This window comes from Artibeus jamaicensis, unplaced genomic scaffold, assembly GCF_021234435.1.
Source record: "Artibeus jamaicensis isolate MK-2021 breed Jamaican fruit bat unplaced genomic scaffold, CSHL_Jam_final scaffold_369, whole genome shotgun sequence".
Taxonomy (NCBI): Eukaryota; Metazoa; Chordata; class Mammalia; order Chiroptera; family Phyllostomidae; genus Artibeus; species Artibeus jamaicensis.
Window position 1 is genome coordinate 40900362 of NW_026522042.1, and position 15847 is coordinate 40916208.

Genomic DNA, 15847 nt, shown 5'->3' on the forward strand with positions numbered 1-15847 from the left:
AGTTTCTCCAGATTTAAAATGATAGTCCCCTCTTGGGACTGTGATTCTGATGAAAAACTCAGGCTTATTAATAGTTCGTGGCTATACATGTGTAAGAAAAGGAATTTTCTATTTTATTTTTATACACTTTGTCCTTGACTTACTTTGTTTTATCGTTTTATGGTTTTGTTAGAAATATGTAAGGAAGGCTCACAATTTCTAGTTAGGAATTATCTTTTTTTTCCTCTGGTGGTTTTTCCACCTCTGTTAATTTGATACAACAATCTTCCCTAGAGTAATTAATTGTAATTCTGCAAGCTGAAAATCTTAACTTCAGGTGAAAAATAAGGAGCAGAAGTGTAAGAACCTTAGACAATAAATATTTGTATTTTGTGCAGCTGCTATAGTAATTAAGAGAAAATAACCGAGTGGCATGGACCCTAACACGCTTGGCTGCTCTGAGAGGTTCCCTGTGCTTTCACAGGACTCTAGCCGACAGGGGGCATTTTGTCTGTAGCACAGTGCCATCTTGTGGCTGCAAGTTTACATTTTAATGTAAAAGAGCAAAATTTTAATACTAAATGCACACAATATAGTTTTATATTTTCCCTAGTTTTTTATACTTTACCTCGATAGAAGATTTAAGACACCTTACAAAGGTGCGTAGGATGTAGGATGGGGTAGTTTAAGAGGACATCCTTGCTCTTAGAAGAGGCGTGCTGCAGTTTTTAGGGGTGAAGATCCATGGTGTCGGCACCCAGCTGTGTGTTTGGGACCAGGGCAGGAAAAGAGAATGAGAGAGAGCCAGATCAACCTGGCACAGGGCAGCAAGTCACCTTTGGTGAGGGGAGCATGGGTGTTCACTGTACTACTCTTACAACTTTTCTGTTACAGATTTTATTCTGAAATTTCTAAAATTAAAAAAAAAGTGATGAAAGGTAAAAAAAGAAAGAAAGAAAATGGGGGCAAGGACACGAAATGGAGCCAAGAAGAAGCCAGAAAGGACCCCCGTTGTGTAATGACCCAACCACATTTGGATGGACTGCTGACTGGGCTCTACTCTTTCTAGGGGCTGATATGTCACTGTCCAGGGTTCCCTTGCCACCCTCCAGTGACCATAAGAGTTAGGGGCAAGATGTGTAAAAACAGAGAGAAATTCCCCCTTGGATGCTGTTCAGTAGGTCTCTCATGTAATGAACAGCAGCCTCAACAAATACCTTCCACAAGTACAATCTGGAACCTCTGTGCCCTACTGATCTGGCCTGATCCTGCCGTAGCCACAGGGCTAGTTCTTTGAAGGACTCTCAGCAAAGCACTGACTGGAAATGAATCTGAGATTGTACTTAATGACAAGGGCTTGGAATCCAGCTGTTCCAACTGAGCTTGAGGGAGAGTTGACATCTTGTCATAGCTGACCCAACCGGGTCTGTTCCATCTCAGCTAGCTTGGGAGGAGTTACTCAGGGTCAAGTTTCTTTTGTGCCATGGGTTTGAATGTGCTGTGGTGCACAGACAGACAAATGGATGACGTTATTCCTGAATTCCTCCGATAAATATACTCAGGATAGTATTAATCTAATCTAAATATACTCAGGATAGTATTAACCCAAACAGGTATAACCAGATGACCATCTCTCTATCATGAAAACAGAACAAAACATACAATCAGATACCCCTAAAAATGCCTGGCCTTGAGCACTGCTACCCAACTCTCTTCTGTTTTTAAATTTCTACAAAGTGACTCTTTTCTGTGTCCATTCAACTTCCTATGAATATTGTCTATGTTTCTTTTTACTTCTTAATAACTATCTGGACACACATGTGTGTATATGTACACACATGCATATGTATATACACATGCGTACGCACATGCACGCACATACACATATGTGTATACACACAAATATTTCTATCCCTAATAACCACCTAGACACATACATACAATACACATATACATATACATTTACTGGAAGGTGAACGTTTTAGAAGGTACAGTCTTATTCAAGTATGAAAGTTTTTTAATAAAAGTAGGACAGATCTTGACATAAGTGTTGTGACACAGGGGATTCTTTTGTAGAAAGTCGTTTCTTGAAGTGACTTTAGTTTCTCTGATTCTTGTGACAGGTTTTCTTTTAAAGACTGTAAAGTGATATAGGGATGTATTGATTTCCATTATGGGCTACAGTGCTTAGAAATTCCTTTCCCTCCCCTATGTCTGTCTGTGAGCACCAAAAGCCTGTGAATTTTGTGAGCAACTAAAGAAGTGATCAGTTGATTTTCTGTGGAGCGATATTCTTTATTTTGGGGAGAATCAAGGCCCACAGAAAGACATACACAGGGTCTGGCAGAAGTCACGCCTGCTGGAACATGGTTGGTTGGGTACTAATATGAGTGTAGTAATTTACAGTTTTAATTCGAACATTTCACCTAAGATGTTGTATGATAGTGTTATTTTACAGTATTACATGTTTGTGATTTTGTAATAAAAAAGGGGTGTTATTTATGCTGGACCCTGATTTTACATAGTGACTCAGGATACACATGTACATGGAGAACTTAATCAAAACATAACGAAACAAAACTTTCCTTTCCTTCCCTGGATTTTGGTAATTTCTGTTCTGTTGTGTTAAAAGTACTGATCACAATCTACTAAAATTGATTTTATGACCCACTAACACGGCAGTGTTCAGCCGGTGTGGTGTATGCACTGGTATGCTGTAAGAATTTTTAAACCATTCAAAACCTGCCTTTTCAGTCGGGGGCACTGACTCCCCCCCCCCAGATCGTCAAATAAAAAATGACCACAGCCAATACATCAGTAGCCGTTCACTGGGGATGAATCAAAATTATATCTACTTTTTGTCAGACTGGCAAAGAGTGTAACATATTTTTTATATGCCACAGGTTTGTTTTAAAAGATTTTATTTATTTATTTTTAGAGCGTGGGGAAGGGAGGAAGGAAGTGAGGGAGAGAAACATACATTGGTTGCCTCTTGCACACCCTCAAACAGGGACCTGGCCTGTAACCCAGGCACGTGCCCCGACCAGGAATAGGACCAGCAACCTATTAGTTTGCAGGACGATGCTCAACCCACTGAGCCATGCCAGTCATATATTTAGTAATTAGTTTATGTGTACCACAAGATGAAAAGGGTGCAAATCACTGCACTAATGCACCATGATCCATAGCTTGCAAAGCCCTGCTATTGAGATGTTGCAGCAACCAGACTGTCAGATGGAAGACACCACAGTCAAACCCTGAACTCTCTCAACCAGCCAAATTAAAAACTGGGCTGGCGAAGGGATTTAGAGAATGAAAAGGAAGGAGCAAAGTGTGACTGGCTGGTCTTTAGTTCGGGTTGTGTTGAGAGCTCCCTGGCAAGTGATGCCCTGTCCTTCCCTCCGCAGCTTGACCACATACTGTCCCCTCCGCCCATGCCATGTCGGAAATGCAGCAACCCAGACCTGGCTTCCGGCCCCGGAAAGTCACTGAAGTTTAAACGACAGCTGAGTGAGGATGGACGACAGCTGCGGCGGGGGAGCCTGGGCGGTGCTCTGACAGGTGAGTCACGAGCGTGCGAGGAAGGATTGCCTTCACACACTGGAGAGTCCCGAACGGCCCTGCAGTTCCACCTGTAGCAGTCAGCCTACTTAAGATTTGCTTCTGTGTAGATCATCTGGTAAAACTAGTCCAATCCAGAGAGCAGTTATATTGAGGATTTTATTAATAACGTTCCCTGAAATATAATGTACGTGCAATAAAATGCACGCGTTTTCAGTGTATGTGTGGATGGGCTTTGGCAAATGTTTATGACAGTCTACCTACCACCAAAATGGAGACGTAAAATGTTCCCTTGCTCCTTCCTAGTCATTCTCTCCCCTCACCTTCCAATCCTTGACCCCAAGCAACCATAGATCTGCTTTTTTGTCACTATAAATTAGATTTATCTTAAGAATTTTATGCTGTTGGAATCGCACAGTACATGCTTTTTTGTACCCAGCTTTGTTGGTTCAACATGATGTTTTTAAGATTCATCCATGTTGTTGCATAAATGAGGTCTGTCCAGAAGGCATCCAGCCATATAATATGGAAAATAGAGACATTTAATGAAGAGGATACAAAATACAACAAATACTGTACATAGGACTAAGATGCCTCAGTCTCCTTCAAACTAGACACCTTGGGATCTCACACAGTTCTCCCAATCGCCATCAGCTGCCCTGTCATATTTTCCTGAATCCCATTGACAGTCTGATATTTCTTCCCTTTCAAAGGTGATTTTAGTTTTGGGAAAAGCCAGAAGTCACAGGTCACAAATTCCGGGTTGTAGGGGAGCTGAGTCACCTGGGTGATTTGATGTTTTGTCAAAAACCTCTGCACATGGTGTGATGCATGAGTGGGTTTGTTGTTAGGAAGCTGCCAATCACCACTTGCCCATAACTGCAGCTTTCTGAGTCATCCAAATGGTTTCTGCAGAGGAATGTTAAGCTTAATGCAAAATTTGATGCAGAACTCACTAAGTCCTTTTAAATGTGACAGACACACAGTACACACGCTTGCTCAATGGCATCTACTGCCCCCACTGACTAGTACAGTGAGGTCGTCATTGTTCACACATGTGTGTTCCAGTCCACTCCCCTTGCCTGCCAGGTTATATCAATGTCACACAAACCATTCTCATTATATTAACAATGGCTGGACTTTTTCTGTACTAACCTCATGTATCAGTAGTATACATTGAACTGTAAAAGGAACTGCCAAACTGTTTTCAAAATTGTGAGATTTTACATATCTACCAAAAATAGGTGAGTATCTAATTCCTCTGCATTCTTGCCTACTTGTTGTACTTCCAGTCTTTTTTAATTTTACCCATTTTAATGGATAGTCATATCTCATTATGGTTTTAATTTATATTTTCTTGATGACTAAATCTTGTCAAACATCTTTTCATGTGCTCATTGGGCATTCATGTATCTTTTGTGAAGTGCCTGTTCAAATCTTTCATTTTTTAATCATCTTAAAATTAATTAAAAAAAATTTCAAATCCGGAAATCCCACAGATCACTTGTATTGACTTGAAAGAGCCAAATTAAGCTATCCTTGGTTTTTAATAAATAATTCATCATGTAAACTTTATGTTATTAAATTTAACTTTAAATCACTAAAGATTAGATTTGTTATTTTATTTTGAATGCTTTTACCTTTAGATAGTGTTGAGGAAACTTTATTGTTTTTTATACCTCTAAATAAGATTTTCTCTATATAGGATAATCTTACCCATCAGTTCATAAATGGTCTAGAAAATAAGTTCTTATTCACTGTGGGGGAGCTTTGCCCACAGAGTCCCCCTTCCTTTGTGGATGAGAATAAGTCTACTAAGACATGACCTGCTTGGGGAGGAAAGGTGGCCAATCTCTCAAAGGAGAAGGACCAAGAGCCTTTTCCTCAATGAGTTTTTATTGGGTTCATTTTGCACAGGAATACAGGTAAGAGCTCATTAATCATTCTTAGGCAGTAAGGATCAAACAATAGATAACATACAAAGAACTCAGAGGGCCTATTCTGACTCAGTGTCTGTTAGCTAAAGGGCTACAAAACTTTGGGAAACAAACTCATTTCCTTCTGGGACCTTTATCATTTAACTGAAAGCATTCGTAACAAAGCAGGTTTCACAGGATTTTCTATATTCTTTCTTAGGCCTGATCACCCGGGGAGCCTGCCCTTTCCAGCACAGGGCTCCACCGCCCTCTGTCATTGTTTCAGGCTTAAATCAGGCAGGGAAGTAAGGCAACCAAGAGATTAGAAGACTTCTCACAGACAGAATGAGGACTCAGGCTATGTCAAAGCCAAGGGGTGAGGGTCCAGCACCCCCTTTCTCCATAGCCCCCCAAGTGCTTCCCTGGGCCCTCCACGTGATTGTGCCTGTCTTAGGTTGTTCTCCGCTTGAGGAATCTTACCCATCACTGGCTAGCCAACCAAGCGTTGGGGGCCAGTTATGAATGAGGTAAAAGGAGCAGAAGCACTTCTGACAGGGAGATAAGCTTTGTCTCTTTAGTGGCTTATGGTCGAAAGGTCGCTGACTCAGCCTTAGCCATGGGGGGTTCACAGCTCCTGAAACCAGGCAGGGCAGTTCCCAACAATTCCATTTCATTATTAAAGTATGGATTTTGACTTTTTGGAGGTGAAATCTCTAGGCACAGAAATGCTTCTGCCACACGATGAGGAGAGTCTAAAACATCTGCCCCAGGGTGTCACACTGCCAGAATGGAGAGTGAAACTGACCTCGGGCCAAGGGGGAGAAATTAATAAAAAATTTTGGCACTTTACTGTTTAAAGCAAATGTTCACATGAGTTTAGCTGATGTTCTAATGGTTATGAGGGCATTTTCCTCTGTTGTCCTTTTATAGCTGCAGACTATTTGCTTTTTAAAGTGAGAAACCCTGAAGATTATTTATTCTAACCCTTATTTTATAGGTGGGAAAATTAAATGTTAAAAGTTAGAAGGCTCACCCCCATGCTTATTAATTTCACTTAGGAGCTCTACTTAACTTTGCTCAAACTATTTCAGACAATAGGAGGGACGGAAATGGTTCTTTCCAATTTTTGCTAAAGCAGTTCATGCTCTAAAATAATGCAAGGGTATAGCTCTTGATGCAGGCATACGGCTGAAGCATGAAATTGGTCTTTAGCTTTAAGGGGAAAAAAAGCTGGACTTGATTCTCGTTTCATAAGCCCAGCAGCTCTAGCCATTCTGTACTTATACAAGTTAGCTTGCTGTATAATTATTGTAGGTAATTAAGTCTTTAGTCAGATAATTTTCAAAAAATATTTAACAGTATTTGGAAGAACTTAAAGAAATCTCTTTGAGGTCAGCCTGTTTTTAAAAACAGTTGTTTGAAAGTTTTATAGGGATATAAGGAAAATATTCTTAATTAGTCCTCTAGATAGCTTAGCAGAGATTTAATGAAATAATATGTGCAAAGCATTTATCCCACTGATGGGCAGACGCCAGTATTGCGTGTATAACTAATTGAGTTTGGGGAGTTTGCAGTTGATGGAGAACTTGGGCATGTGAACGTCAGTGCGGAGCCCTTACCCACTGAGTTTCTGCTTTGCGTTGGGCACTGTGCTCAGGCCAGATGTTGGAGCAGACAGAGGAGAGTGTTGTCTCTGATCTTGAGAAACATGGTTTCTACTTGTGTCCGGCAATGGCTGATAATCACAAATGATCTTACTTTGAGACAAACCCTGTTGCTAACTTAGATTAAGTCAAACTGTTTTGCCATCAAAAATTTGTCACTGCCATATCCCATTACTAAAGACCAGCCAACTTCCTATTGCTTATCATATTTCTAGGACTATAAGACACATCGGTCTGTAAGATGCACCTAGGTTTTAGAGGAAGAAAATAGAAAAAAATTGAAGCAAAAACTGTGGTAAACTGTTTAATAACCTGTGACCCCGCTCTACAGCCACCCCTCTGACAGCGAGCAAGATAAGGCACATTCGGACTATAAGATGCACCCCCCTTTCCTCCCAAATTTGGGGGGTGCATCTTATAGTCCAAAAAATACAGTAAGTTTATTTTAATCCAGGGACTTTTTCTTTGGCAGTATACTTTGTTTTAATCCAAGGATCCGTTCTCAGGCAGTTTTCTACCCCTTCCTTCAGAATAAAGACTGTGAAGGCTGAGTTTATAGTTTGGAAATTTTGCCACCCAGTTATGCTTTCCTAAACTTGTAACCCTCTGAGAGGAAGACCTATGATCTTTTTATCTGCTTCTCCCTAATAAGAATGAGAGCGAACATTAGGAAGTTACTACGTCACAGACTCTGTTTTCAGGGAGTTACATTTACTGACTGACAACCTGTACCACATCTCCAGGCACTCTCATCTCTCTGTCACGGAGGACGCTGAGGCGCAGACCAATGGAGTGAATTTCACAAGGTCATGGTTGCTCCTAAAGACAGAGCCAAGATCTGAATCCAGGCATTGTGGCTCCAGAGTCCATGCTTATAACCCTGTGCTGTTCCTGGCACAGTAAACACCCCTTAGGTTTTCAATACATTCCAGCAGGATTAGTTGGAATGATTCCTGGGTGGATACATTTCTGCTCAGTTGGAATCTGGGACTGATCAATCTGTAGGTCTCTTGGTCCCTTAATTACAAAAGTAAATTAAAACTAGGCAGTTAATACATATGAAAAACCTTAGAATTTATACATTTGCTAGCCCAGTGATTCTAATTCTCAGATTTTATTACAAGGAAAATAGCCTTGAATATGTGCAGTGAATTAACTCTAGTTATATTTAGAGCAGCACCATTTATAATATTAAAAATTGCATATCATCTGAATAACTACCAAAAGAATATTGGTTAAACATATTATGGTGCACACATAAATGGAGAATAAAGTGTAAACACTTAAAATCATGTAGTAAAAGAATATATTTTTCATATTGAAAGAGGCTCAATATATTTTTTAATGTGAAAGTCCATTATTGAATGGTCTCGTAGTATCACTTCCTTTATAGAAATAATTGTATATGTATTTCTTAAGGAACAGAAAAATAATCCCTGTCTGCTAAAGAGTTTCTCAAACTGGAATGATGGTTGACTGGTTTCCCATTATAAATGGGCATGTGAAGAATGCTATGGTCTTTTTCCATTTTGCAATTTAATCCATGACACATTTTTGCCTGATTTTTTGTGTGTGGCATTTGGTAGTGTATCAGTTGGTGCCATTAATGCTGTATAACCACAGAGCCTCAGTGGTAGGCATCGATAAGTATTTCTTGTTCTTACGGCTGCAGATCAGCTGGCTTTGGGGAGATTAGCCTGTGGTCTTCTGGGATTGGTCCCAGGGTGCACTTCGGTTCAGATCTGCTCCATCTGCCTGTTTTCTTTGACCCAGCGGCTACCCAGGAGACCATGCTCTCCTGCTAAAAGATAGGAGCCTCAGAGTGCACATCCACCTGCACAGGCATGATTTAAGCCTCTTCTGACATCCTATCTGCTAATTTTCTATTGGCCAAAGAAAGTCATACGGTCAAGTCCAGAGTCAAGGGGCACACTGCACTCACCATGACACCTTGGCAAGGATGTAGATATATAATGCAACCAGAGGGGAGCAAAAAAATTGGGACTAATCATTTTGTTTATCATAGTTAGCCTTTAGCTCTTCTTTAGCTCTGTAATTATGTAAAAATAATTACATTTCTCTATTTTTAATGATAAAAGTAATATGTGTTCAATGTGGAAAGTTTCAAAAATACAGAGCTCTATAAAGAAAAAGCCCATAATTTCACTATGCATATATAACCCATTGTTGAACTTTTGACATTTTCTTACTTCTAAAGTTTTGAATCAGTCACTTAAGGGTATCAGATTAAAAGAAAAAGCAACCAGTACTTTTTTTGCAGGACTAGTATTTAAATGACAGACTCAGAGTTTACTGTGCCCATCACTGCTTATGCATATTCTTTTGTTGTTGGCTGATGGTGCTTTCTGCCTTCATGGCCTGCAGCTTGCTAAATAGGCACCCAGAGGCATCATGTAAACATTGACTGAGATTTGGAGCCCCCTGTTGAGGAAGGGAGCATTATTCTAGTCATTATTCAGACCCTTGCAGTCTGGGCATGAGCATGTGGTACTGCGCCTGACAGTTCACAGCAAGAAGGCTGCAGAATGAAGGGCAGAACCTCAGGATCTTGAGTCCTGACTTCTCGATATGCACATGTGCCCTGAATCCCGGTCTTGCATTCCACAGTGGTGATGCATGTATGTTGCAGCCCCAACAGTCAGCTTCTCTTCGTCATGAAGAGAGGTGTATTTTTCAAGACATGTCTGGGCTGTTTGGAATGTAAAACAAAAGAGGAATCTGTATGTGTGTGTAATTTGCACACAGTAGTATGAAATCGACTTTGTAGACAGCGTAATCTAGAATGATAGTGTTCTTTCTTGGGGGGCGGAATTGAGAGATTATTCTTTCTTGGACTACGGAAATCAGTTTGGAGTAACATCTGAAAATATCAGACAAAGGCATTTCAGAGTAGATTTCACTTTAAGAGGGAAAGCAAAAACAACACTATCTCAGAAAACATTCTTTTCTTTAAAATTAACCCGGAGGCCATAGCGTTTGCATGCTGTGTAAAGCGGAACAGGTTTCTCATCCTAAAAGCCTCCTTAGCTTAGTGGGTAAGGTTGGAAGAATTCAGATTAAAGCAAATTTACATAAAATGTGACCATGCAAATATGGCCTTGGTGTTTAGTAAATATTCCACCTAAATACTTCTCATGTTCCCTGGAAATTTCTTTACTTTTGTGATACTGTTAATGAGCAGAGGTCCAAGGGTGGCAAATTTGGCCCACCCAGGGATGCCAAAAAACTGTTACAGAACAGATCACCGGGGCCCCAGACTCCAGAGGATGGTGTACTAATAACATCCAGACCCCCTACTGGGCTCGATCCGGCTGCTGCCAATTGGAAAGACATCTCTTAATGCCAGAGATTTGTGAAAAGGAAACAAATGTTTATTTTAATGCTATTCAGACCTAACACCTTCATTAAAATATCAAAGTCCTTCAGGGTATACACCTACACACACACACACACACACACACACACACAGTGCTCCCTTCTCCCCCTGTCCTAACTCCGGGTACCCTAAATCAGGAAAAGAGCACGTGCCCGTTTTTCCAGGCCTCTGGCACTGTCAGCTGTGTCGCCATCCAGGCAGGATCTCCAATTAAGCCAAAGTCATGCGGCACCTTCTCACGGTCCACTGGCAAGAGTTCTTTGTACCCATTTTTCCAGTCAAAGTCTCTCCTGCTTTCCAGGCCACGTGGCCAAAGGGAGCACCCCAAAGCCTCGTGGGCCTCTTCTACCAAAGCTGCAGGGGTCTGCACTCCACCAAAAGCACGCGTCTTTCTTCTTCATCTGGCTGCAGGGGTCCCCACTCTGGCAAAGCCAGGTGACTCTCTCCAATGCCTGTCGTGTCTGGGCTTAAATCCCCACGCCAGTCTTCCTCTGTATCCCTATTTACGACTCTTCCCACAATTAGTTACACCTGCCAGTATTTCTGTATTATTACAAGTTTACTGGGCTGCCATTGTTAGTCTGGGCAGGTGTGGCCCCTGTCCTGGAGCCAATCTTCTGCAAGCTCCCATGTAGGCACTGCAACTTGGGGGACCTGCCCCCAGTTACATCTTAGGAGGGGAGTGATTTCATGACCCTGGCTCCAAGCCTGGCCACAGCCATTTAACATATCCAAGTGACCCGTCAAAGGCTATAGATAAATGACCAAAGGCTATATGTTAAGTGACCAGGCCATGGATTAGCCGCAAGGCTGTGGCTGTACAAAACAGCCCTGCATGTTCCTGCTCCATGTGTCCCTTCCCCCAACTCACACTTGTGGGGGAAGGGGTGAGGACATCTTATGTGTCTCTCCAATATTTCTATACACCTTGAGTTCTGGACACCATTCAGATCTTTTTCAGGGGCCCCTCTCTTGGCTATACCCTGTATCAATACTATCAAAATAATACTGGTGTAAAAATGTTGTTACATTACATGCTGTAACAAGCAACACTTCGTCCCCCCAAAGTCAATGTCTTAACACAATAGTCATTTATTTCTTGCTTATGTAAATGTTGAATTAGCAGGCATCTCTCTTCTCCATGGCGAGCAAAGGACTCACACTCCTTCCATGTTCTGGTTTTGCTCTTTATGGCTTAGCATCTTAGATACTTTGATTCCAGATGGTGGAAGTGGAAGAGAGAGGAGAAATATTTCTGCTGAAAAGTCTCAGACTGGAAGAGACATACTTTATTTCCATTCACATACTTTTTAAAAAAATATGCTTTATTTATTTTTTTAGACAGGGAAGGGTGGGAGAAAGAGAGGGAGGGAAACACTGATGTGAGAAAGAAACATCAATTGGTTGCCTCTGGTACCTGCCCCAACGGGGGGCTGAACTTGCAACCCAGGCACATGCCCTGACTGGGAATTGAATCAGCAACCTTTCACACTGTGAAACAATGCCCAGCCAACTGAGCCATGCAAGTCAAGACTCCATTCACATTCTTTTGACAAGATTCCATCACATGGTCACAGCCAAGTGCAAGGTTAGTGCCAGGGCCACTAGAATGGTCCCTCTGTGTCCACCTGCACGAGAGGCAGGGGCAACATAGCACTTAACTAAATTGGGTAGATTGAGACAAATAGGTTTTAATAAAGAAATGGGATGTGAATAACTCTGTGTTTTGTGTGTTAAGTTTGACATGTTATAAAATATAGTAAATAGATACATCAAGTAGGACTGTGGAATCACAGAAATGGAGAGGATTACATTTGGAGAATAAAAGGATTGGTTTCATCTGAGAGTGATATGCAAATAAGAACTTGCCATTGGCTTCAGCAGGATAGTCACTGGTAACGTTAGGGAGAGCAGTGAAGTGTGGGTGGAAGCTGGAGTAGGAGGGTTAAGAGCAAATATAATTAAGGAATTGGACGTAGCCAGTATCTTGGTGTTTAAAGCTGTAGATAGCTCTCTTGAGAAGTTAGGCTGTGAAACAGACTAGAGAAGTAGGGCAGGAGCTGGAAGGGCATGAGGGGCCGCAGGGAGGCATCTTAGTGTCGGGAACATGCAGGCGTGTTTGTGAGGTCCAGAAGGCAGAGATGATAGCAACAACGTGAAGTTCTTTGGAGGAACCTGGAAGGGCATCCAGAGCACATGTCACAGCCTCGGTCTTTTACAGGAAGAGGGGCGCTTCCTCCATTGTAACAGGAGGGAAGTAGAGAAAACGGACGCAAAAACAGGTGCTTTTAGGTACATCCATACTGTGGAATACTGCTCAGGAGAAAAAGGGGACAAACTGTTGTTGCAAGTGACAACCTGGGTGAATCTCCAGAGAATTATGCTGAGAAAAAAGAAAAAGCTTATCCCAGGAGGTCACACACTATCACTGTGTAATTCCATGTGTTTATAACATTTTTGGAACAATAAAAATTATACAAGTGGAGAACTGATTGGTGGTTGCCAGGATTTAAGGAGGGGGTGGTAGGAGAAAAGTAAGTGTGACTGTACATGGGAACCATGAGTGGTTCTGTGGTGTTGGAAATTGTCCTATAACTTAACTGTATCAATGTCATTGTCCTGGTCATGATATTGAACTATAGCTTTGCAAGATGTTACCATTGAGAAAAACTGGGTAAAGGATACCTGAGTCTCTCTGTATTATTTCTGACAACTGCATGTGACTCTACACTTCTCTCAAAAAGAAGTTTTACTTTTAATTGGGCATATAGTCAATAATATGGTAATAACTATGTATGCTGTCATATGGGTAATAGACTTACTTACCAGGCTGATCGCTTTGTAAGTTGCATAAGTGTCTAATCACTGTTGTACACCTGAAACTAATGTAATATTGTATATCAACTGTAAATGTTAGCAAACTGAATACAGCAGTGCATCATCAAAAAGATCATACTTCGTGATCAAGTGGGATTTAGTCCAGAAATGCAAGGTTGGTACAAGATTTGCAAATCAATAAATGTGATTCACCACATAAACAAAATAAAGGATAAAAATCACATGATCATATCAATAGGTGCAGAAAAAGCTTTTTGATAAAATCCAGCACCCGTTTATGATCAAAACTCTCAGCAAAGTGGGAATAGAGGGAACATACCTCAACATAATATAGGCCATATATGACTAACCTACTGTCAGCATCATACTGAACAGGCAAAAAACTACAAGCATTCCCCTTAAGGTCAGTTATAAGACAGGGATGTCTGCTTTCACCTCTCTTACTCAACATAGTACTGGAAGTCTTAGCTGCAGCAATCAAATTGGAAAGGAAGAAATAAAAGGCATCCAAATTGGAAATAAAGAAGTAAAATTGTCTTTATTTGCAGATGATATGACTGTACGTAGAAAACCCCAAAGATTCTACCAAGAAGCTACTAGAACTGATAAATGAATTCAGCAAAGTAGCAGGATACAAAGTTAATATCCAGAAATCAGTTGCATTTTTATATGCCAATAACAAACTAACAGAAAGGGAAATTAAAAAACAACCCCATTCACAATTGCTTCAAAAAGAATAAAATAGGTAGAAATAAACCTAACCAGAATGTAAATGACTTGTACACAGACAATTATAAGACACTGAAGAAGGAAATTTAAGAAGATACAAATAAGTGGAAGTACATACCATGTTCATGGATAGGAAGAATTAACATCATTAAAATGTCTATACTACCCAAAGCAACCTATAGATTCAATGCAGTTCCTATCAAGATTCCAATGATGTGTTTCACAGAACTAGAAAAAATATTTTAAAAAATTTATATAGAACTCCAAAAGGCCCCACATAGCAGCAGCAGTCTTGAGAAAGCAGAACAAAGTTGGAAGAATCATGCTACCTAGTATCAAACTATACTGTAAGGCCATAGTAATCAAAATAACATGGTACTGGCTTAAAAACAGACACATAGATCAATGGCACAGAATAGAGAGCCCAGAAATAAACCCCTTACCTTTGTAGTCGGTTAATATTCAACAGAGGAAGCAAGTACATACAATGGGCTAAAGATGGTTTATTCAATAAATGGTGTTGGGAAAATTGGACAGGTACATGCAGAAAAATGAAACTAGACTAGACCTTCTTACACCACACACAAGAATAAATTTAAAAATTGATCAAAGACTTAAATGTTAGACCCCAAACCATAAAAATCCTAGAAGAAAACAGAAAAATCTTGGACTTTGCTCATAGCAATTATTTTTTATCAGATATCTCTCCCCAGGCAAGGAAAATAAAAAAAAATGGGACTATATCAAACTAAAAAGTTTTTGTACAACAAAGTAAATCATCAACAAAATAAAAGACAACTCACAAATGTGAGAACATATTCACTGATACATCTGATAAAGGGTTATAAAGTACTTACAAAACTGAACACCAAAGAAAGCAAACAACCCAGTTAGAAAATGAGCAAATACCTGAATAGACACTTTTCCGAAGAGGACATGTAGACAGCCAATAAACATTTGAAAAGATGCTGAACATCACTAATCATCAGAGAAATACAAATAAAAACCACAATGAGATACCATCTCGTACTTGTCAGAATAGCTATCATCAATGAATCAACAAATGAGTGCTGGTGAAGATGTGGAGCAAGGGGAACCCTCATGCACCGTTGGTGGGCATGCAGACTGCTGCAGCCACTGTGGAAGGCAGTATGGCGATACCTCAAAAAACTAAAATTGGATCTGCTTTTTGACCCAACCTTCCCACTTCTGGGATTATATCCAAAGGAACCCAAAACACTGATTTGAAGGAACACAGGCACCCTATGTTCATTGAACGTTATTTATAATCACCAAGGTACGGGAGCAGCCCAAGTATCTATTAGTAGATGAGTGGATGAAACAACTGTGGGACATTTATACAATTGAATACCACTGGACTGTAAAAGAAGAAAATTTTACCCTTTGTGACACTATGGATGGACCTGAAGACTATTATGCTAAGTGAAATAAGCCAGTCAGAGAAAGACAAATACCATATGATTTCACTCATATGTGGAATCTACCAAACAAACTGAACTAACAAGGAAAATGGGGACAGACTCATAGATGGAGAGCAGATCACAGCTAGTAGGGGGTGGGGATGGGATTAGGGGGTGGAGAGATTGAGAAAAAAGGAAAAAGGACCCATGGACATGGAAAAAATACATTAAAATTTAAATGTCCTATTTTTATGTCCCCCTTTCTAGATCACTGATTTTAGTACATTTGCTTTTAATAAAAAGCAGGTATTTAATAGATTTCCAATGCCACCCCAATAAATT

At 40.4% G+C, this 15847-nt stretch overlaps 1 protein-coding gene across 6 annotated transcripts in view; it reads left to right on the plus strand.

Annotated features, from left to right (window-relative positions):
- MAST4 (microtubule associated serine/threonine kinase family member 4) overlaps positions 1-15847 on the plus strand; it is a 524826-nt gene that overhangs the window by 142013 nt on the left and 366966 nt on the right. For all 6 annotated transcript variants that reach the window (XM_053657255.1, XM_037150788.2, XM_053657256.1 and 3 more), the window contains exon 2: positions 3387-3540. In XM_053657255.1, coding sequence (XP_053513230.1) covers positions 3387-3540 — 154 coding nt within the window. The remainder of the gene's footprint in view (positions 1-3386; positions 3541-15847) is intronic.